The following is a 22,474-nucleotide window of genomic DNA, read 5'->3' on the forward strand; positions in this document are numbered from 1 at the left end:
GGGGGCAGAAAAGCAGGGGCTGATAACTGAAGCTGAAAAACATCTGCAATTATGGAGACTAAGAAGAAATTAAAGAAGATCAAAATTAGGAGGGAGTATCGTGGGAGCCAAAAGGACAAGGAGGGAACAAACAAATAGTACAGGCATAAATAGGAAATCAAAATATCCACTGGACTTGGCAATTAAGCTCATTTTCAAGGGCAGCTTTTAGTGTTCTATCCTGATCAGAATATAGATGGTAGCAGTTTGATAAAGAAGGGTAAAAAGTAATATGAAGATAACTGGCTAAAAACGAGAAAAATGAAAGGGGCAATGGCTAGGGTGAAGAAAGTTTTGTTTATTTGCTGGTTTTAGGACAATAAAGACCATATTTACATGCTAAGGGAAGAGAGCTAGTCTAGATGCAGAATGTTTCTACAGCAGTAAAAAGTCAAGGATCTATGCCAGTGTAACTAACCTTTGTTAACTGTTGAAAGGGTAAAAATGTAATTCTGTCTCTCTACTTTCTTTCATTTTATCTAACTGCATTACTGAATCAATTAATTTGTACAGTCCCCATTAGTATCTCCTTTAAATTACAGACGTAGAGAAGTCAGTATGGGTATTACATGAGAATATTCTCCACTCTTTATGATTTCTGTTCCTGCTCCTGTAGGGAATAAGATCCTGAAAGAGCTCTGCATATTAATTTCTATATCCCAGATCTAGAATGTGTCAGATTCTTGTAGTCAATCAGTATGTGTAATAATATTCTATAAAAGATTTCTACATTAGGACAGACTGAAAGAACTTGAAACAAAAAAACAGAAGACAATCTAAAACAAGCTTACAATGAACAGATTTTGAAGGATTGGTAAATCAGTTCTTTATGTGCTTATGAAAGGATTCCAGAACTTACAAATGTTAAAGAATAAGATGGTGAGTTATTTCTTTGGTTGTTTTATAAAAACAAAAACAAAAACAAAAACAAAAAACAAAAAACAAACATTCAATTTAAGTTTACCTGAAAGTGTAGAGCCACTGCAGGTCTGGCCATCAGCTTACTGAAATGTTCATTAAATTTTGGAGAAAGAATGTCCTGGGATAATGTTTCATAAGGATCAAATGCTTGCTCCTATTTTTTTTTAAAAAGGAGAATGTGTTAGGTTTAAAAGAACATCTTTTCTACTAATATGGCAGATTATTTAATAGTAAATTTTTATTCAAGTTCTCAACTAGGTTTCAAAACTTTTTGGGAACAAACAATAACTCGGAAATTTTCTTAAATGTATGTAATGATCTTGAATGATACACGATCTTAAAACAGGTCACTGAATTTGTGGCCATAAGTTATCAAACTATTAAAATGCGTATCCACATTTACTTCCAGTAAATGAAGAGTATTTATTAGTAAAACAAGGTTGGGATTTGAAATTTCAGTTAGGCTTACCTAGATTAAAGTGAGTTTACACCTAAGACACTCTCCAACAAAGCAAAACCTGGTACTACTATTTCATTCACTCTACACTTTTCAAAATTAGAAAAAGAAAGCAAAGACTAATATATAGTAAAATAACAAGACAGAAATTGTATTTGTAAATGTTTGTATTTCAATAAATTTCTATTACTTGACAATAATCAATATTCCCAGGGTTTAGTTATAACTAAGAGACTTGTTTCATTTTTGTATTTTAAAAATACAGTATGTTTTTCAGAAAATAACAAGTATTGGCGAGGATGAGAGAAACTGAAATCCTCATCCACTGGCAGTGGAAATATAAAATGGTGTAGCTCCTGTGGAAAACAATTTGGCAGTTCCTCAAAAAGCTAATCAAAGAATTACCCCATGACCCAGCAATTCTACTACTGAACATATAATCCAAAAGAATTCAAAACAGAGACTCAAACAGATATTTGTATGCCAATGTTCACTACAGCATTATTCACAATAGCCAAAAGATAGAAACACCATGTGTCCATCATCAAATAAATGGATAAACAAAACGTGATATAGACATACAATGGAATATTACTCATCCATAGGAAGGGATGGAATTCTGATACATGCTGTGATGGATGAACCCTGAGAACATGTTAAGTGAAATAAGCAGACACAAAAGAATATTGCTAGGATTCCACTTACGTCAAGTATCTATTTTCATACAGACAGAAAGTAGATTAGAGGTTACCAGGGGTTAGATCAAGAGGGAGGGAAGAATACGGAGTTACTGCTTAATGAATAGAGTTTCTGTCTAGGGTGATAAAAAGGTTTTAGAAAAAGACAGCAGTTGTATGGTTGTATAATATTGTGAATTTAATCAATGCCACTGAATTATATACTTAAAAATGGTTAAAATGGCAAATCTTATATAAAGTATATTTTAGCACAGTAACAAAATAAAAATTAAAAAATACACTGTTTTGGGGGCGCCTGGGTGGCTCAGTGATTTAAGCCTCTGCCTTCGGCTCAGGTCATGGTCTCGGGGTCCTGGGATCGAGCCCCGCATCAGGCTCTCTGCTCAGTGGGGAGCCTGTTTCTCCCTCTCTCTCTGCCTGCCTCTCTGCCTACTTGTGACCTCTCTCTCTGTCAAATAAATAAATAAAATATTTTTTTAAAAAAATACACTGTTTTTGAACCATGATATCTTTAAAAGAACAGCAACCAACCAGGCTACAGATTAATATGCTAAGATATCACAATATAAAAACTTGCTAATAAATATTAAGGCTGAATATTTTGCTTAGGTATCAGTAAGCAAATACTTCTCTACTATCAGTTTAATTGTCTCTAAAATGATATAATAAAAGTGATCTATATTTTCAAAAATATATAGGCAAAGATTGTAACAGAAAATCTTTTACATGAAAACTAAAGAAAGCACTTTTTTTGTTGTTGTTGCCATTTTCCAACAGCAATAAAAATGGCCGATGAATGTAAGAAGATGTTTAACATTAGTTTTAAAAATAAAAGCTTCCCCCCCCCTCACTAGACTGGCAAAAATGAATAGAATAACAACTAGAGTTGTGGGAAAAAGAGCAGTATCTATTAGAGCTTATTTGGAAGTAAATTTGGTAAAATGTTTCGAAGTTCTAAAAATGTCCTCTCTTTAATACTACAATTCCACTTCTAGGAATACATCCCAAAATAATTGACTATGAAGACAGTATAAATATATTTGTTGTAATATTGTTTACAATAACAAAAAATGGAAACAACCTAAATATTCATTTATTAATAGTAAGGAGTTAAAATATGTTATGGTGTCTCCATATAACATGGTACTGATTCAGACTTAAAAAACAGTGTGAGGGGGTGGGTGAAATAGGTGAAGGGAATTAGAGGTACAAACCTCTAGTGAGTAAATTACAGGGATGAAAAGTACAGCATAGGTAATATAGTCAACAACACTGATAATGTTGCATGGTGACAGAAGATACCTACACATTTGGCAATGAACACTGTGTAAAGTACAGAATTGTTGAATTTCTGTTACATACCTGAAACTAATATAACACTGTATGTCAACTAAACTCCAACTGATGTAATAAAAAAACTGTGTGGAAGTCTTTTTATTAACATAGAAAATGGAAAATGTTCATGATATATTAAGAATAAGAGATGAGAGCCTGGGTGGCTCAGCAAGTTAAGCCTCTGCCTTTGGCTTAGGTCATGGTCTCAGGGTCCTGGGGCTCAAGCCCTGAGTCAGGCTCTCTGTTCAGAGGGGAGCTTGCTTCCCGCCCCCTCTCTGTCTACTAGTGCTCTCTCTCTGTGTCATATAAATAAATAAAATCTTGAGGGAAAAAAAAAACAGGAAAAAATTGTAACAGTCTGTTTTTGTAAATACACAGGTTGGTATCTATATATAGAAAAATATTTTTAAGGATTAAATAATTTATGTTGTATGGGGCACCTGGGTGGCTCAGTGGGTTAAAGCCTCTGCCTTTAGCTCAGGTCATGATCTCGGGGTCCTGGATGGAGCCCCACATCAGGCTCTCGGCTCAGCGGGGAGCCTGCTTCCCCATCTCTCTCTGCCTGCCTCTCTGCGTCAAATTAATAAATAAAATCTTTAAAAAATAATAATAATATATGTTGTAAAGATAAGTTATCTCTGGGTGTTGCGAAATTGAGTGACTTTCATTTTATACTTACCTCTATTTTTCTGAATATTTTTACAATGAGCTATATTATTTTTATAATCATCACTTAAAAGACAAAATGATTTTCACCTTGGGAAAAAAATTAAAATATAAACCTCCTTTTCAATTTTTGGAAATTAAAACCAAAATCTACAAAAGCTAAACAGCTACGGTCAAAAGAATCTATTTTCTTTCACCTTAAATGTGCGTGCCATTAAAAAAAGTCCTAAATGTGGGGCGCCTGGGTAGCTCAGTAGGTTAAAGCCTCTGCCTTCGGCTCAGGTCATGATCCCAGGGTCCTGGGATCGAGCCCCGCATCCGGCTCTCTGCTCAGCAGGAAGCCTGCTTCCTCCTCTCTCTCTGCCTGCCTCTCTGCCTACTTGAGATCTCTGTCTGTCAGGTAAATAAATAAAATATTAAAAAAAAAAAAGTCCTAAATGTTACTACCCAACCAACTTTCACTATAAATATTATCATAAATACACTATAATACACTATAAAATAAGTGTCACTAAAAATACAGACAATGTAATTTCAGTTTGCTACAGTTCAATCTTAAGTATTGTTTTATAGCAGTCAGGAACATCCTCTAATTTTCACAGAGAATATCTTACTAAATTTTTTAATACACTATCTAGAACTTCAATGAGAATTATAAAATAGTTTTGTAAACTTACTTCTGCTAGATCTTCAAAACAGCTTCCAGCTAACGGATGAGGACTGCTTTCATCAGTCATTTCAACTGTGTCTTCAATCAAACCTAAAAGTTTCACAGTTAATTCATGTATATCTGAAATGTTACTGAAAATCCTGTCAATATCCTGAAAAAAAGAGAAGTTAAGACATGTGAGGTTGAAATAGTTTAACAATTACTAAATATAAGTGTTAAGAGTACATTTTCATCCAACTGCATACTAATATATTCCAAGGCATATCTTCTATAACAAAGCATAAGTCCATCATGAATATAAAAGCAAAATTTAAACAACCTTCTGGATTACACACAGTAAATTTACTAGGAAATACAGATTGCAGATAGTTTTGTTCAATAATTCTAGAATCTCCTATTGTGAATAAATCTAAGCAACTCTTTATATAGAGAATCCTGGCATTTGAGTATTTTAAAATTGGCTAAAAGGATAAAAACCTTGATCAAGGTCTTACAGAGCTAGTTAACAAAAGCTGGGTTCAAAATGAAGACATGACTCCTAATCCAAATACAATCAAGTTTCATAATTTGTGACCTGTCTCCTAAATTTGGGGACGAATTAAGACTTAATTCAAACTTTCAGGGCGCCTGGATGGCTCAGTCAGTTAAAGCCTCTGCCTTCGGCTCAGGTCATGATCTCAGGGTCCTGGGATCGAGCCCCACATCGGGCTCTCTGCTCCGCAGGAGCCTGCTTCCTCCTCTCTCTCTCTGCCTGCCTCTCTGCCTAGTTGTGATTTCTCTCTGTCAAATAAATAAAATATTAAAAAAAAAAAAGACTTAATTCAAACTTCCATGTGTGAATTACATCTGAATTAAGAAATGTTAAGTCTTCTGGACACAGACCATTATGACTGATTATGCAGATTATGGTCAACTATCATCACTCTTCTATCTTGTAATGGAAACATTACATGCTATGGAACGCGACAGACCTGAGCATGTATCTTGGCCCCACACCTGTTAGATAAATGACTCTGGAGTAGGTCACTTACTGTGTTTCAGGCACTAAGTACTTGGCATGTAATCTCCTAACATCCTTATTAGATAGGCACTATGATCATCCTCATTTTTACAAATGAGGAAACCAGCTCAGAGCAGTTAAGTAATTTGTTCAAGGTCACACAGCTGGTCTATTAGTATTTATCTACATTCATAAGGTTCCTAGTAGGATTAAATGAGATGATCTCTACAAACTGCTCTTAGCATATATTAGGTTCTCCATAAACGTGAGCTTCTTGAAGACAAAGGGGTAGGGCCTAAAGGAGTAAATTAAGATTAGTTTTAAGTCACTCATTGCTTTATCAAATATTTGCTGAGTACTATGCTCTGATCTCAGATGGTCTTTACCTCAAAAGTTTACAGTATTTTTGAGACTAAAAAATACAGTAGAAAAAAATACAGTAAATATAGTGAATCCATATCTAAATGCTAAAAAAAAAGCTAAAAAAGATACAATATAAAAAGAAAAAAGGAATTCCCTTTCTCTTAACCCTTCAGTATCATGACAGAAATTTTCTGCCAAATCAGCACTATCAATGAGAAGAGATCCCATAAAAATTAATTCCTGAGGAATGAAAACTAATGGGGCAAAGAAGATAAAATAAGCTACCAGTATCTGCTAGGTATTTATTTTTAGAACCAGTTATACTGTGGTATAAAAGAACTCAAGTTCAAGATCAACCTCTGTAACTACCCTACCAACCTACCAAGTCATAATCATTTTGTGTCAATTTCCTCATCTCAGTGAGGTAGAGATATTAATACCTGTCTTATCTATCTCAGAGGAGTGTTATAAAGGTCACATAAAATAGACAGTACTTTGAAAATGACAGAATGCAATTACTTAAAGCAGTGTTCAGTGGGAGCTGCTACAAAACATTAAACTAAACATAAGTACCCCCCCCAAAAAAAAAAAGGCAAACTAAAAAACCTTACATTATCACTGAAACTCATGCTTTGGGAAAGAATCAAAGAGGCTAAATCACTTCCTAATCTTAAACCCTCAGCCAGCTGTGTCTGCACATTCACTCATGTAATAGTTATTTGGGGGAGGAAGTCAGGAGGTAGAAAAAAGGCTGAGTACTTAAAGTGAAGGGCAGACACAGACATCTAAGGAAAAATAAGTCATGGGATGAAGGAAGGAAAGGAGAAAAAAAAACTTTTTAAAAAAGACACTATTTGTCTAGCTTTATTCCTTAAGTTGACTTTAGAAGCTACAGTAGTAAGAAAAAGGACAAGGCTCCCATCCTATTTCCCACCACTTCTATCCCATTTTCCAACGGAATAGCTCTGTCTTGGTTTATGTGGCACTCTGCATAAACTTCTTAAAAAGTTCCACTGTTAAAACTTTAAGCCATTGCCTTAAAGTACTTACCAAAAGACATGAAAAAGTATTAAAGTCTCTCTTTTCTAGACCATATATCTTTTTCACTATGTGCAAACGAATGATTATAAACCTCAAATCTTGCATAGCAAAATTATTTCATTCCCAGGTAGTCCCCCTTTCTAATCAGGGCAGCTGTGTGCACTTATGTCTAACTTTCACTGTCATGCCCTTAATGTGGAACAATTCACATATTTTAAAAACTATAAATACTACATAATAGAATATTTTTGCTTATGCACTCCAAATATAAAAAGTTCTTATTTATGATTTTAAGCTGCTATTTAACTTTTGGTTACATAGAATTTCAATTTGGTACATAGAATTTCAAACCAAAAAGGTACTTACAGAAGGTTTAAACAGCTTTCTGTCAGAAAGAAAGGCTTCTCGAAACACTTTTATGATCATATTTAGTTCCCGTAGATACTGCCTTTCTTCTGCAATTTCAGTTCTGATAAGGTCATAGTAGTTTAATTCACCTGAAGAACTAGGTTCATCTTCACAGAGAGAAACCAAACCTATATCATCCTGATCAAACATGTCCATCAAAACCTGGCAAATATAAATAATACAGAAACTTATTTTCCATACTTTTATAAAATGGTCTCAAGGTATTTAGAATTAAAACATTACACAATGAGAGTTGTGTGTATTACAAACTAATTTATATAAGAAAATTCAAATAAGAGAAATATGAAAAGTTGAAGGGAAAAAAACATTCAAAACTGGATATGCAAAGATAAATAAATACTTATGGAAATAAGATAAACCTAATTTACAAAATATATGTGTATATACAAATATGTGTGTATGTACATACATACACACATATAAACACACGTATATAATTGCAAAAAAGAGCATACCTTTGAAGGACAACAATCTGAGTCAAAATTCTGGTTCAACCACTTACTCACCTGTGATTACAGACAAGTTATTTATTCTTTTGAAAGCAGGTTCCTTCTATGTAAAATGTAACTGATGAAAAAATTCAATGAGGTAATGTACATAAAATGCACACTACTATGTCTGGCAAAGAGCAGGCATTCAAAGTAGTGGTACTTCCTTGTCCTACTGTAAAGAAAGCTATCCGTACTTGGAGCAAAAGAAAAGGATACTATTGTAGAAGCACATGATAGAACACAATGTGATGCTTTTCTAATGCATATTGACTATACCAGCAACAGCTATTAAGCAGTTAAAGAAGGTGCCTATACCAGTGCAGGAAGAGAGGACTGCTAGAAGATTGGTTACATACAGGAGAACAGATCAAATAAGAAAATATATTAAGAAAAATAGGAGCCAGATTTCTGTCAGTGAAGACAGTTACAAACATGAACAAGGGGAGGCTAAAATGAACCCTGTGGTATTGGTTTGGATTGGAGAAATCTGTGAATTCCTATAAAGATAGATAATTCTTTTTTGGTAGACATGAAGTAGTTCTTGAGTTAGAAGCTTAAGCCTGAGAGAATGGTAAAACAGCAGATTTCCCAAAATTGTTATACCCACTCAGAAATAGGTAAAGAAATACTAACTTCTAAGCAGAACTGAATTACTACCTGCCTTATAGGTCCATTCCCACCTAAATGTAGGCTGGTGCTAACTAACATACATCACCTATGTTGGAAAATAAACAACTTCTGAAAGTACACACCTGTATTAGTCTTCTTGGGCTGCCATAACCACAAAAATATTGATAAGAAATAAATATAGATGTGTTGTATACATGTAATGTATATATACACACAGTCCCCAAATCTGGCCTCTAGAGACCAGAACCCGTACACTGTAATAGCAGTGAGCTTATCTAGCTTATCTTGGTTTCTAAATACCATTCTTCACTAAAAGGAACCTGGAGTTTTTAGAAAATGACTAATCAGGTTTGAGCAGCATGTAAAGAAAAGTTGAACCTGGAACATCTCTGTCAAACAAAGTGTTCAAAGAATGACACAGAGAGAAGCTAACTTAAAGGAATTCCCACTGGCCAGATCTGGGACAATGTGAATTACCAAAATAAGTAATGAAATAATGGAGAGCATATTAAATAAGAATCCATGAGTTTATATTAAAATAAACAAACGAAGAAATTTCAAGTGCAATGAAGAACAAGATATTCACAATCTCAAAATACTCCACAAAATATTTATTAATTACAAAAGGGAAACTGGGCAGAGAAGCCTGGAAAACAACCAGGCTTCAAAACAGACAAGCCTGGAAAACAGCCCTTAATCAAGTGATCAAAATGAACGTCACCAGTAAAGGGACACATCAAAATTGCATGCCATGTGAGAAATGCAATGAAAAGAGTACAGCATTACTTCTAGGATATTCCTGGCCAAAGATCCATAACCTGAATCTAATGAAGAGAAAATATTAGAAAAAAACTAAAGTAAGGGACTTTTTCTTGTGGAGCTCAATGTGGGCTTTGAATTCGCGACCCTGAGATCAAGACCTTAGCCAAAATCAAGAGTTGGATACTAAATTGACTGAGCCCCAGTAAGAGACATTTTAAACAATAATTAGTTGTAATCCTCAAAATTATCAAGGCTGCAAAGGTTAAAGAATTATGAGGAACTCTTCTAGACAGAAAGATACATGACTAATTCTGGATTGGATCATTTTGCTATAAAGGACATCCCCGGAACAATGGGCAAAACCTGAATGGGGCCTGAAAATTACAGAGTATAATGTATCAAAGTTAATTTCATGGATTTTGATTGTCATACTATGGGTATGCAGAAGAATGTTTTTATTTGTAAACTATGTTGACAACTTACTCTCAAATGGTTCAGGGCCCAGGGGAGTATCTTTTATTGTACCTGCAACTTTTCTAAGGTCTGAGAAATAAAATTTTTTTTTAAAAGCATGTAATCATAATTTTAGAAGTCAAAATAGAAATATCAAGGAATTTCTACTATGAAATTCAAGTGAAAAATCATCTTTGAGACCAAGACAGACTAGAGCAGATCTCAACCATAACTGTACATCAGAATCACCTGGGATACTTTCAAAATATACTGAGGTTAGAGTCCTAACCCAGGCCAAGGAAATCAGAACCTCTGGGAGTAAGATGCGAGTATCAGCAGTCTTTCTGGTAGTTCTGATGTACAGTCAAAGTACAGAACCACTGGCATGTGCCAAGTTCTAGGGGTCATTCACCCTTAGCGGTCTAGTTTAGGCACCTTATCTATGAAGTGCTCTCCCCTGTGCCAGAGGTGATCACTTTCTCCACTGCATCCTTGGCTAATGATAGTTTTTAATCACACTGTGCTGCAATTATTATATTTTTTACAATATTTTTACTTCCCACTAAAATGAATTCCTTCTAACACACAGACTGCTGTCTTGTTCAATGCTGTACCGTTAATGCTCAGGACAGTGACTGGCACATAGACAGATACCCAAAAATGTTGATTTAAAAAGTAAAAAAAAAAAAAATATATATATATATATAGAAAGGAAAGAAAAGGAGGAGAAAGGAAAATAAAGGGATTCAGTTCCTTCCCCCAGAGGCTTACAGCCAGGAAGCAACGCGGTAACTTACAAAAAAAGTATCAGAAGCAAGAACACTGGAATTACAGTATTTTGCTCTCCACCTGTGCCCCACTGTTCTGTGAAACCAAAGTATGCTTTTCAAAATTACTTGTACTTAAAAGTACCTGAATGCTCTGTATATATTTTCTATCTAAAAAGATAAAATTCTAACTATTTTTCTTAAATTGGCTTGAGGCTTTGGATGTTTTTTTCTTATAGGTAAAAGATTCTTGATGCGGTAGGGGGGAGATTCCCATTCTGTCATACGCTGAAAATTACATGGTTTGTCTAAAATGCCAGCATTTTTCTGTCTTCCAACACCAGGAATTATAAAAATTATGAATATCAACATGTATAAAAAAGAGGTCGAGGTGACATAATCACTATATTCAAGTTACGTTTAAATACTTTTTAACACTTACCTTATCTGCACACATTGACACTTTAATGTCCTGCTGAGATATTTCATAATGTCGGATATTAAAAACATAATTACCAGCCAACTTCAAAATATCAGCTGAGATATACTCTAGTACAGCCACAATATACAGGGATACCTGATAGTCCACTTTGTACCCTAAAACTTCCTGTGGAAAAAAATAAACAATTTAATTCCCAAAAAATGGCACTGTCAAGTATCACTTAAACACTTAAAAATTTTTTCCAACATTCTTGCTTACAAAGAAACTTTCTATAAACCAAATGTCTAAAGTTATAGATATAATACGATACAGAATGAGCCACTGGTCCCAGTATCAGGGACTTTTAAAAAAGACATCTAATCTAACATCTGCCTTTAGTATCAAGGAAGAAGAGATTATTGATTTAATATAGAAATCTTGGCCAGGACTCCACTGAAAACCTCTTAATTAATACTTTATCCAAAACCCATTAAACAAGTATCTGCTATCTTCAAGGATCTGTAACCAATATCCCCAAATGACAGTGGTTTGTATTGAGGGGAGGATATGTGCATATGAGGGGGGAGTTAGGGGATGTCTTAAAATTGCTATCAAGGGGGCATTCAAATCCACATACATCAAATATTTTCTATAGACCAAATAATATTCCCTAGCCTATTTTTCCAATGCTCATAAAAATATCTATGATAAATAAAAATTAATTTAAAAACCGTTCTGAACTCACCATAGCTTTTGACTACATATATATATATATTTTTTTTTTTTAAAGATTTTATTATTTATGTGACAGAGAGCAGGAGAGAGAGAGGGAGGGAGAGACAGACAGAGAGAGAGCGTGCGTGAGCACAAGTCGGGGAGGGGGAGAGGGAGAAGAAGCAGACTCCCAGCTGAGCAGCTCAAAACCAGGACTCTGAGATCATGACTAGAGCCAAAGGCAGGCACTTAGCTGACTGAGCCATCCAGGTGCCTCGACAATATATACTTGCCTAACAAGAGGTCGAGAATCAGTCAGGGGTAGTACTCAACAGAAGATACCACAAAGATCTATTATTGCTTATCGATAACTTTTAATATTATTTGAAAGGAAATCCGATTTTATCAGTTATTTATTTTTATTTGTGCACACATTTTTATATATATATATGTATATATGTGTATGTACGAGTACATACAAGTACATGCACATACTAACATAGACCATGCTATATAAGTACTATATAAATACACCAATATGTTATTAGGTATTATTCATGACAAAGAACTTCCCAATGTTTAAATTTTTTTTTTACTACCTTCAATGAAGGATGGATTTTGTCCACAGGCAGTAGGAGAGGATTTCTTCGTTTTCGTTTTTCTATGGCAGATTGTGCATCAGCAATAGCCCACTTATCAATTGGATGAGGAAAGGTCTTTTGAACACGATCCTGTTCAGATCACAGCAGTACTATTGTTAATAGAAGTGTTCATAACTTTTTCATACAAAACTAAATTTTATCATCGCTAATGCTAGCAGATAATAGTGACATGTTCTGATTCCTATAATAAATAATTATTTTTAAAAAGAATCAAAAGGGCTCTCAAGATTTTTCCACATAATTCCTATGAGTAAAGAAAAAGGTAAAATTTAAACAGAACACTTTAAGCACAAGCATAATTAAGATGGAGTGAGAACTAGGAAAAAGTAGTAACATTAAGAGAGATTAAAACCAGTATGAAATACTCACCGGTGATTTTACAATAAAGTTCCTAGGGTTAAAATTATTTACCTAGCAGAAGCAGTTAACTCATTATTATAAATTATAATACAGCACTCTCCTTTTGCTAACCTTAGAGCTTCAAATATAGAGAAGAATTTTAAAAAGAAGATGTCATGTACCTCTTAAGGTTCAAGTAGGTGACAAAGCTCAAAATGGCTTCAGGAAACACATCTTCTGCCAAAAACAATCTAAGCCTTTTAGGTTACTATTATGGCTCTTTTAATCTAAAATTTAACCAGTGGTTGGCATGAATAATGAGAGCTAATGATAGGTGAATCAAACTCCAATTTTTAGCAGGACTTCCTGTTTTCTAAAACTATGTTCTCATCTTTTAGCATATTTAGCTATTGAGAAGTATGCTTTTTTTTATACTTAACGTCTTAAGAGTTGAGAGTAGGGAAACAAATGCTTTAATTCCAAGAGTCCCCAAAAATCTTAAGGGCTCAATTACTCCAAATTAAGATTTTCCTTCATACTGGAAGTTGCTGCTTTATTATAGAAACAATTTTCAAAAGAAAGGTAATATAAACAGTAAAGTACAAAAGTAAGTTTTGAAAGCTGTACTGATATGTATTTCTAAAAACCTAAAAATACTCCCATGTAACTGAGCAAAACAAGTATTTTAGCACTAATTCACATAATTTTTAGAGGTATGTCTGTATATTAATCACACAGTAAATATCCTTAAGATTTTTACTAGTCCTTTACTGAAGTAATATTTATATGCAGTAAAATGCACAGATCTTAAGTGTATAATTGTTTTGCTGAAAAATGCTTATACCTGTGTAACCATCAGTTTAATAAAGATACAGAATATTTCTATCATCTCACTCTCCACACCTAGGCAACCACCATTCTGATGTCTATCACCATTAATTTTAGCTGTTTCTGAACTTCATATAAATGTATCATACCATATGTACTCTCCGAGGTTTGGCTTTTTTCGTTCTATATAATGTCTGTGACTTATAGCCATGTTATTGCACATATCAATAGTTCATTCTTTCATTTTATTACTGAGTTATATTCCATTTTATAAATCAGCCACAATCTGTTTATTCATTTTCTTGTTGATAGAAATTTGAGTGGTTACCAATTTTTGGTTATTATGAATACAACTGCTTGGACATTCATATATAAGTCACACTGTGAACACATATTTTCATTTCTCTAGGTGAAATATTTTGGAGTAAAACTGCTGGGTATAGGGTAGATATACCGTATATTTAACTTTATAAGAAACTGCCAAAGAATGTTCTAAAGTGGTTATACCATTTTATACTCCCACTAGCAATGTGTAAGAGTTCTAGTCATGCTACATCGTATTTGGTGTTATTAGTCTTTAATTCTGTCCCTTAAGCAGTGTGAAATGGTTTTAATTTCTATTTCCCTGTGATTAAGAGCTTGAAAGGCACTTGGCTGGCTCAGTCAGTGGAGTATGCAATTCTGGATCTTGGGTTGTGAGTTTGAGCCCCATACTAGGTATAGAGATGACTTTAAAAAAAAAAAAGAGCTTGAGCACTTTTCATGTGCTTATTGGTCAATATCATATCTTCTTTCTTTGAAGTGTCTGTTGAAGACTTTTGCCCATTTGGGGGAGGAAGTGTCTTGTTATTATTGAATTGTAGGAATTAACATTTTGGATACAAATCCTATGTAAGGAATATATTATCACAAACATTTCTCCTGGTTTGTCATTTACACCTTTTTCATTTTCTTGTTAATTTTATTCTTTAACACTTACCGCGTTTTGAGTCCTCTGTAAAAAAAAATATTTGGTTAACTCCAGGTTAAGAAGATATTCTCTGCATTCTCTTCTAAAACTTTATAGTTTCAGCTTTTATGCTTTAGACCATGATCCATCTTGAATTAATTTTTATATGAAATAGATTTCAAGGGTTTTTCCCTCATAAATTTATCCAGTTAGTTTAGCACTTTTTTGCTGAAACACTTTCTTTTCCACATTGATTTGCCTTGATATCTTTGTTGAAAATGAACTCGGCACATATTCCACATATGATTTCAATGGTTTTAGTTTCCATAATGATTTAGAATGATAAAGATTTAATTTAAAAATTTGTACAATGGTTCAGTGATATTTGAAATATCAAAATAGTTTTTACCTCCACATCTTGAACAGTCCTTGGTTGAGCCATGCATAATTTATTAAGCAGCTGAAAAATCAGCTCTTCAATATAATAGAGAGATTCTTCATTTGCTGAGAGAGTGGGATGTACTTGCTCTTGAACCTTTAAAAAAAAAAAAAGTTCTCAGTTAAAGTACAGGCAAAAATATTTATAACAAAGTCAGAGAATCATGGGGTGCCTGGGTGGCTCAGTCATTAAGCGGCTGGCCTCTGCTCAGGTCATGATCCTGGGGTCCTGGGATGGAGCCCTGCATTGGGCTCCCTGTGCTGCAAAAAGACTGCTACTCCCTCTTCCACTCTACCTGCTTGTGTTCCCTCTCTCACTTTCTCTCTGTCAAATACATAAAATCTTTTTTTTTTAAGATTTTATTTCTTTATTTGACAGAGAGAGATCACAAATAGGCAGAGAGGCAGGCAGAGAGAGAGGGGGAAGCAGGCTCCCTGCAGAGCAGAGAGCCTGATTCAGGGCTCAATATTAGCACCCTGAGATCATGACCTGAGCCGAAGGCAGAGGCTTAACCCACTGAGCCACCCAAGCGCCCCAAATAAATAAAACCTTAAAAATAAATAAATAAATAAATAAACCTCAGAGAATCTTATTTATAATTATTAACATTGTACTGGAATAGTTATTCAAATACAGACATAAAACACAAAAAGTGGGGGGGAAACCCACCTCTAATTGTTGGTCTCTGTAAACTTTCTTTAACCCACAGGGCAGAAACTAACAGAAAACTTAAGTAGTCTAAGACCTACTTTTGTAAAAACCAAAAACAAAACAAAAACCTACAGATTTTAATACAGAATATTTTTTAAATTACGCAGTTTAAAATAGCTTCTAATTTCCATTATGGCTACCTCTTTGACATTTAGAATTTAGAAGTATATTTCTTAATTTCTGAACCTATGGTATTTTTTTAAGTTCTCCTTTTTACTGATTTCTAGAATAACTGCACTGCGATCAGAAAACATACTTTCTAGGAGTTCAATTTTTTTAACTTGTTGAGACTTGTTTATTATATAGGTCTAGATGGCGTCACTGACAAACTTAAACATTAAGAAAACTAGAAGAACAACAAAATAGACAAAAAAAAAAAATAGACTTCCCAACTTATTGTGAGACTAGCCTTGATATAAAAACTCAAAAAAAAAGATGAAAATTACAAGCCATTTTTACTCATCAGCTTAGAAATAAAAGCCTAAGTAAAATATCAACTAAATTCCATAATACATACTAAAAAAAAATGTGACCAACCAAGTGGGTTTATCCCAGGAATATAAAGTTGATTTAATGTCAGATAATCAAGCAAAAATAATTCACCATGCTGAGAGATTAAAAAAGAAAAGTAATTATGATAACATCAATGATTTAGGGAACATCTAAAAAACTCAACATTCATTCATAATAAAATCTCCCAGTTAACTTAATTTAGTAAAAGGATATCTACAAAAAAACTACAATAAACATCATAGTCAATGGTGAAATACTAAAAGCCTTCTTTTTGATATCAGGAAAAAGGTAAGGATACTCGCTCTATCATCTCTATTCCATATTGTACTGGAGGTCCTGAATAGTGCAGTCCAGCAAGAAAAAGAAATAAAAGTGTAAGAATTAGAAAGGAAGAGATTTACAGATGATTTGACTGCCCACTACGGCAGTTAATTCTATGTGTCAATTAGCCTGGGCCACAGGTGCTGAGACATTTGGTTAAACATTATTTCTGAGTGGGTCTAAGAAGGTTTCTGGGTAAAATTAACATCTGAATTGGTAGACTGAGAAAGCAGACTGCCCTCCCCAGTGTGAGTGGACCTGCCTGAAAGGCTGAGTAAAAAAGAATTCTTTCTCTCTGCCAGTCTTTGAGCAAGGATTTTGGTCTTCTGCCTTGAACTAGGACTTGGACTAGGACTATAACACCAGCTCCCGAGTCTCCGACTTACTGACGGCAGATTCTGGACTCGCCTACCTTTTATTAGAGAGAGACAGAAGAGAGGGAAAGAAGACAGAGAGAGAGTGTGTGTGTTTCTGTTTCTTTGGAGACCCCAGACTAAAATCAAAAATCAGCCATTTAACCAATGTGTCCAGGCACCCCAAATTATTTTAATTCATTAAAAAAAATTTATTTCTGTGGAACACAAAAGGATGGAAAACAAAAATCTTAAATAGTATCATTTACAATGAAATAAAAAATATATCATAAAAAATATATACAATGATGGGATTGGGAGGGAGACAAACCATAAGTGACTCTTAATGTCACAAAACAAACTGAGGGTTGCTGGGGGGAGGCGGGTTGGGAGAGGGGGATGGGGTTATGGACATTGGGGAGGGTATGTGCTATGGTGAGTGCTGTGAAGTGTGTAAACCTGGCAATTCACAGACCTGTACCCCTGGGGATAAAAATACATTATATGTTTATAAAAAAATAAATAAATAAAAATTTAAAATATATATATATATATACACAATGGAATATAAAAATGTATCAATAAAAATATATCATGCACTTCGGAATACATCTTAACAAAAGAAGTACAGACTTAATATTGCAAATATATCAATTCTCAAACTGGTCCACAGACTTAATTAAAACCAGTCAAAACCAAAAAGTGTCTGCTGAAATTGACAAGATAATTTCAAAACTTATATGGAAATGCAAAAGGCTAAGAAAATCAGGCAGTTATTCCAAGAAGTAGAAGTACTTGCTGTAAACGTTATTGGGATCTATTACAAAGCTACAGTAAGAATGTGATATTGTTATAATGACAGACAAACAGATGAATGGAAGAGAAAAGAGTCCAGAAACAAGCCCATAAATATACAGACACTTGATTTACAACAAAGTAGTATTACAGGGTATGAGGATGGGGTCATGGGAAGGTGGAGAAGCATATAAATAGTGAACAACTGGATACCCATACAGAAAAGAATGAAACTCAACTCCGATTCATACTTTACACAAACAACAATTCTAGCTGGATATTTTAGAACTATTACATAAAGACTTAATAAACTGGTACTATAAAACAAGATATAATCTTCGCGACCTCAGGATAGGAAAGGATTTCCTAAACAAGACACAAAAATTACTATCCATAAAGGAAAGGCCTAATAAACATAACTTCAAATTAAAAATTAAAACTTAACGTTCATCAAGACCTTTAAGAAAGTGAAAAGACAAGTATGCAATGGAGACGATTTATGTGACACATAAAACAAAAGGGCTTGTATCCAGAACTCGAAGTCCAGCAGAAGAAAAAAATGATAAAAGTCCCAATACAGGGGCACCTGGCTGGCTCAATCAATAGAGCATGTAACTCTTGATCTCAGAGTTGTGAGTTCTCGGCCTATGTTAGGCAACAAGCCTGCTTAAAAAGAAAAAAAAAAATCCCTATAGAAAAAAACCAAATCAACACTTTGCAAAAGAAATTCAAAATAGCCTATAAGAGCTCTAGCTCTTTGGTAATGAAAGACATGCAAATTAAACCACAATGAAAACTATTACCCATTCATCAGAGAGCAAAACTAAAAAGTCTGATAATACTAAGTGTTAGTGATTATGTAGGACAATGGGAACTCTCAACACACTGCCACTGGAGTGCAAAATGGCTCAATAATTTTATTTTTTATTTTTTTGGCTCAATCGCTTTAAAAAAACTTTGCCATTATCTACTAAAGTGCAAGATATGCCAATACCCTATAATCAGTAACATTGTGAAAATTTTGTACGTTAACAGATGGCAACTAACCTATTGTGGAGATCACTTCATAAAGTATATATATATATATATATATACCTAAACCTAAGATAACACTGTATGTCAGTTATACTTCAATTTAAAAAATCAAAAATTTTAAAAAATATATGCATACCCTATGACCCAGCAATTCTACTGCTGGAGTTATACATGTCTGCTTGGAGCTATGTAGTCCAACACAGTGGACACTAGTCACATATGGCTACTGAGCACCTAAAATGCAGCTCTACTGGAATAAAACGGGCTTTAAGTGTAAAATATATGCCAGATATCAAAGATTTAGGATAAACAAGGTATGTCAAATATTTCAATGTTTATATGCATTATATGCTAAAATGATTAGGTCAAATAAAATACATTATTAAACTCAATTTCATGAATTTCTTTTTACTTTTTTAATGTGCCTATGAGGAAATTTAAAATCACATATGTGACTTACATTATATTTCTATTGGACAGTATTGTTCTAGAGAAATAAGCACACGGGTTTCCAAAAAGACATGTATATGAAGGTTCCCAAGTAACATTATAGTGATACCTCCCAACTAGAAACTCAAATATCTACTCAGAGTGGAATAAATTGTAGCATATTCATACAATGGAATATAAGAAGAAAAATGAGTAACTATAGCGACATAAAATGTGGCTGTATCTTCGAAATAATTTGGCAGAAAGAAGCCAGACAAGAAGGATACATACAAAGGAATTCTGCTTCCAAGGGCCTGGGTGGCTCAGTGGGTTGAGCCTCTGCCTTTGGCTTGGGTCGTGGTCGCTGGGTCCTGGAATCCAGTCCTGCGGCCAGCTCTCTGCTCAGCAGGGAGCTGGCTTCCCACTCTCTCTCTCTGCCTACTTGTGATCTCTCTCTCTATCAAATAAATAAAATCTTTAAAAAGAAAAAAAAAAAGGAATTCTGCTTCAAGATCAAACAAAGTTAAGCTATAAAATTTAGGGACACTTTTTTTTTTTTTAAGATTTTATTTATTTGACAGACAGAGTAGGCAGAGAGGCAGACAGAGAGAGAGGAAGGGAAGCAGGCTCCCCGCTGAGCAGAGAGCCCAATGTGGGGCTCCATCCCAGGACCCTGAGACCAAGACCTGAGCCGAAGGCAGAGCCTTAACCCACTGAGCCACCCAGGTGCCCCTAGGGACACATGTTTAAATGGTAAAACTATAAAAAGAAAAAGCAAGGCAGTGATTGCCATAAAATGGTTACCTTCTGGAGATTTCTATTGAGAAAAATGCTGCATTCCTTAAATTGTGTATTTATATTTTATGCATTTTTTATTACTTTACTACTTCACCATAAATAAGTGAAAAAGGTTGGAGAATCACCTAGCAAACAGAAAATGGAAGGATAAAATTACAATAAAATAAGTCAAAAGGACCCCGCTAGTCCCCAGCTAATAAATGAAATTAAAATGTCAGAATCCTGGATACAAAAAGAATATCCTACAAGGTTAGGGTGAAGGGAAGAAGCGGGTCATATACAACGTATATATTAGATTGGTTCCATACTTCAACCTTAATACTAGAAGCTAGAAGACAGATTTCCAACTTAGAATAAGATCCTAACAGACTATCAATCAAATGTCATGGTAAAATGAAGACATGCTTAGACATAACAGGTCAAAAGTTTTTATCTCCCATGCACCCTTTCTCATTAAGCTTTTATAGTTTGTACCACAGTAAAAACAAGAGTATAAGTCAGGAGAAAAATATGGTATACAAGAAATGAAGGAATCAATACAGAAAAAAGGCTAAAGGAGTATCCAGGATAAAGTGAAGGGAAATTATGAGAGATGTACAACAGGCGTAAGGTCACCAGTCCAGACTAGAGAAGATCAGAAGACTCTGGGAGAAACTGTCTCAAGAAGATGAAATGGCTCAGTCAAAGAACTTGTGATTCTTTTTTTTTTTTTTAAAGATTTATTTATTTACTTTAGAGAGAACAGGAGAGCATAAGGAGGGGCAGAGAGAGAGGGAGAGAGAATTTAAGCCCACATGAGGCTTGATTTCACAACCCTGATCTCATGCACCCCAACGATGGGACTCTTGATCTCACCAGGGTCATGAGTTAGAACCCCACACTGGGTGTAGAGATTAGTAAAATAAATAAAAACCTCAAAAAAAGATTAAATTGATAAGAGCATCTGATTAATTTAAAAATCTTAAGAGGAAAGTTAGACAACTGATAGACAGTTTAAGTTTGAATTAGTAGGTACCTAGAAAACTACACAAGAAAACAAGACCATTACTAATTCCAGTAAAACTAAAAGGTTAAGTAGGAAAGAAAAAGTGGTGTATATGTAACAGCATTTACAGTCATAATAATGTAAACTTTGAATACTAATCCAAAAAAACCTAACATATAACCATGGTATGGGGTGTGAGGCAGGAAGTATATATGTATGATAATGTGTGTATGGTTGGAAGGAGGAAATATGTATGTGTATTAAAGAATATTAGGGTGCCTGGGTGGCTCAGTCAGTTAAGCACTGACAATGATTTCAGCCCAGGTCATTTTCTAAGGGTTGCGAGATCGAGCTCTGCTTGGGCTCCACAGTCAGTGTGGAGTCTGCTTGAGATTCTCTGTCTCCCTGTCTGTCTGTCCCTCCTCCTGTGTGTGCATGCTCTCCAAAATAAATAAAATCTTTAAAAAAAAAAAAAGAAGAAGAATTTTACCTTCCATTAACAGATAATGGCCGAACAGAAAAATCAAGAAACAGCAATTTTTTTCACAACACTGAAGTGAATCACTTTGAAAAGTTACAAGTGACTGTTTCTGGAAAGCAGAAAAATTTGTGACTGGGAGGAGGTGCTGCTATTTTTCTTATAAACCTGATAAAGTTAGCTATCTTTTTATTTGCAGGAATAATTCTGATAAATACACTAACTTATAAAAGAAACATAATATGAACTAGGGAAGTGCGAAAAAGGAGGATACATAAAACTAGAGAGAACAAATACTACCTTTTTAAGGACTCTGGGAAAAAAGAGTTTAATAAGTAAAGGAGTTAGATATTTATAAAGGACCAATATCCAAAAAGCCAGGCTTTATAATATTTCTTTACAAATTCAAGATTTGGGGGAAGCAAGTATTTTCTCTTACATCCTGCACTTCTTTAACATGACAAGAAGAAACTTAATTACATCTTACCATATATTTCTATTAGATCAATAGAATTAAGAGACTTCTTTTTTAATAAAAAGAAAAGCATTTACATTGGAAGTTTAGCAAGGGCATTCATAAGGCTATTTCTTAAAACATCTTCCATAAAAGCCAAGTGCCCTACTCAGTGAATGTGATTGTGCATGAGAATTAAGATAATGTCTAACTGGGGTAGATTTTTTTTCTGTGATTATGATTTTGGTAAATAACCTGCAAAGCAACTTTAACATTGAGCATCAAAATTTCTTATGCCAAACTTCTTAAAGTAACTGCAAATATGAAGTCATAAAAAATATACATATAATGTTAAAATCCCACACATAAATACTAATAGGACATCAAGTTGATAAAGATAACTATACTTTGTAGTTGCAGTGTTTACTATCTCAGCATCCTAAGAGACAGTAAACAAAATTACATCAGAACTCACCCATCATAGTTTTCTGAAAGACTACTAAGAAAAAGAGCAATTAAAATAATTTT

General features: G+C 34.2%; 1 protein-coding gene across 3 annotated transcripts in view; it reads right to left on the reverse strand.

Moving 5' to 3' along the window:
- SOS2 (SOS Ras/Rho guanine nucleotide exchange factor 2) overlaps nucleotides 1-22,474 on the reverse strand; it is a 76,190-nt gene that overhangs the window by 41,703 nt on the left and 12,013 nt on the right. For 2 of the 3 annotated variants that reach the window (XM_046009045.1, XM_046009044.1), the window contains exons 2-7: nucleotides 15,045-15,170; nucleotides 12,457-12,588; nucleotides 11,165-11,329; nucleotides 7,557-7,760; nucleotides 4,794-4,937; nucleotides 1,004-1,114 (exon numbers count right to left, since the gene is read on the reverse strand). In XM_046009045.1, the coding sequence (XP_045865001.1) occupies nucleotides 1,004-1,114; nucleotides 4,794-4,937; nucleotides 7,557-7,760; nucleotides 11,165-11,329; nucleotides 12,457-12,588; nucleotides 15,045-15,170 (882 nt within the window). Of the gene's footprint in view, nucleotides 1-1,003; nucleotides 1,115-4,793; nucleotides 4,938-7,556; nucleotides 7,761-11,164; nucleotides 11,330-12,456; nucleotides 12,589-15,044; nucleotides 15,171-20,035; nucleotides 20,155-22,474 lie in introns of all 3 variants that reach the window. The other variant, XM_046009046.1, reaches the window with a different exon arrangement.

The sequence above is a fragment of the Meles meles genome, chromosome 6, assembly GCF_922984935.1.
Source record: "Meles meles chromosome 6, mMelMel3.1 paternal haplotype, whole genome shotgun sequence".
In the NCBI taxonomy this organism is placed as follows: domain Eukaryota; kingdom Metazoa; phylum Chordata; class Mammalia; order Carnivora; family Mustelidae; genus Meles; species Meles meles.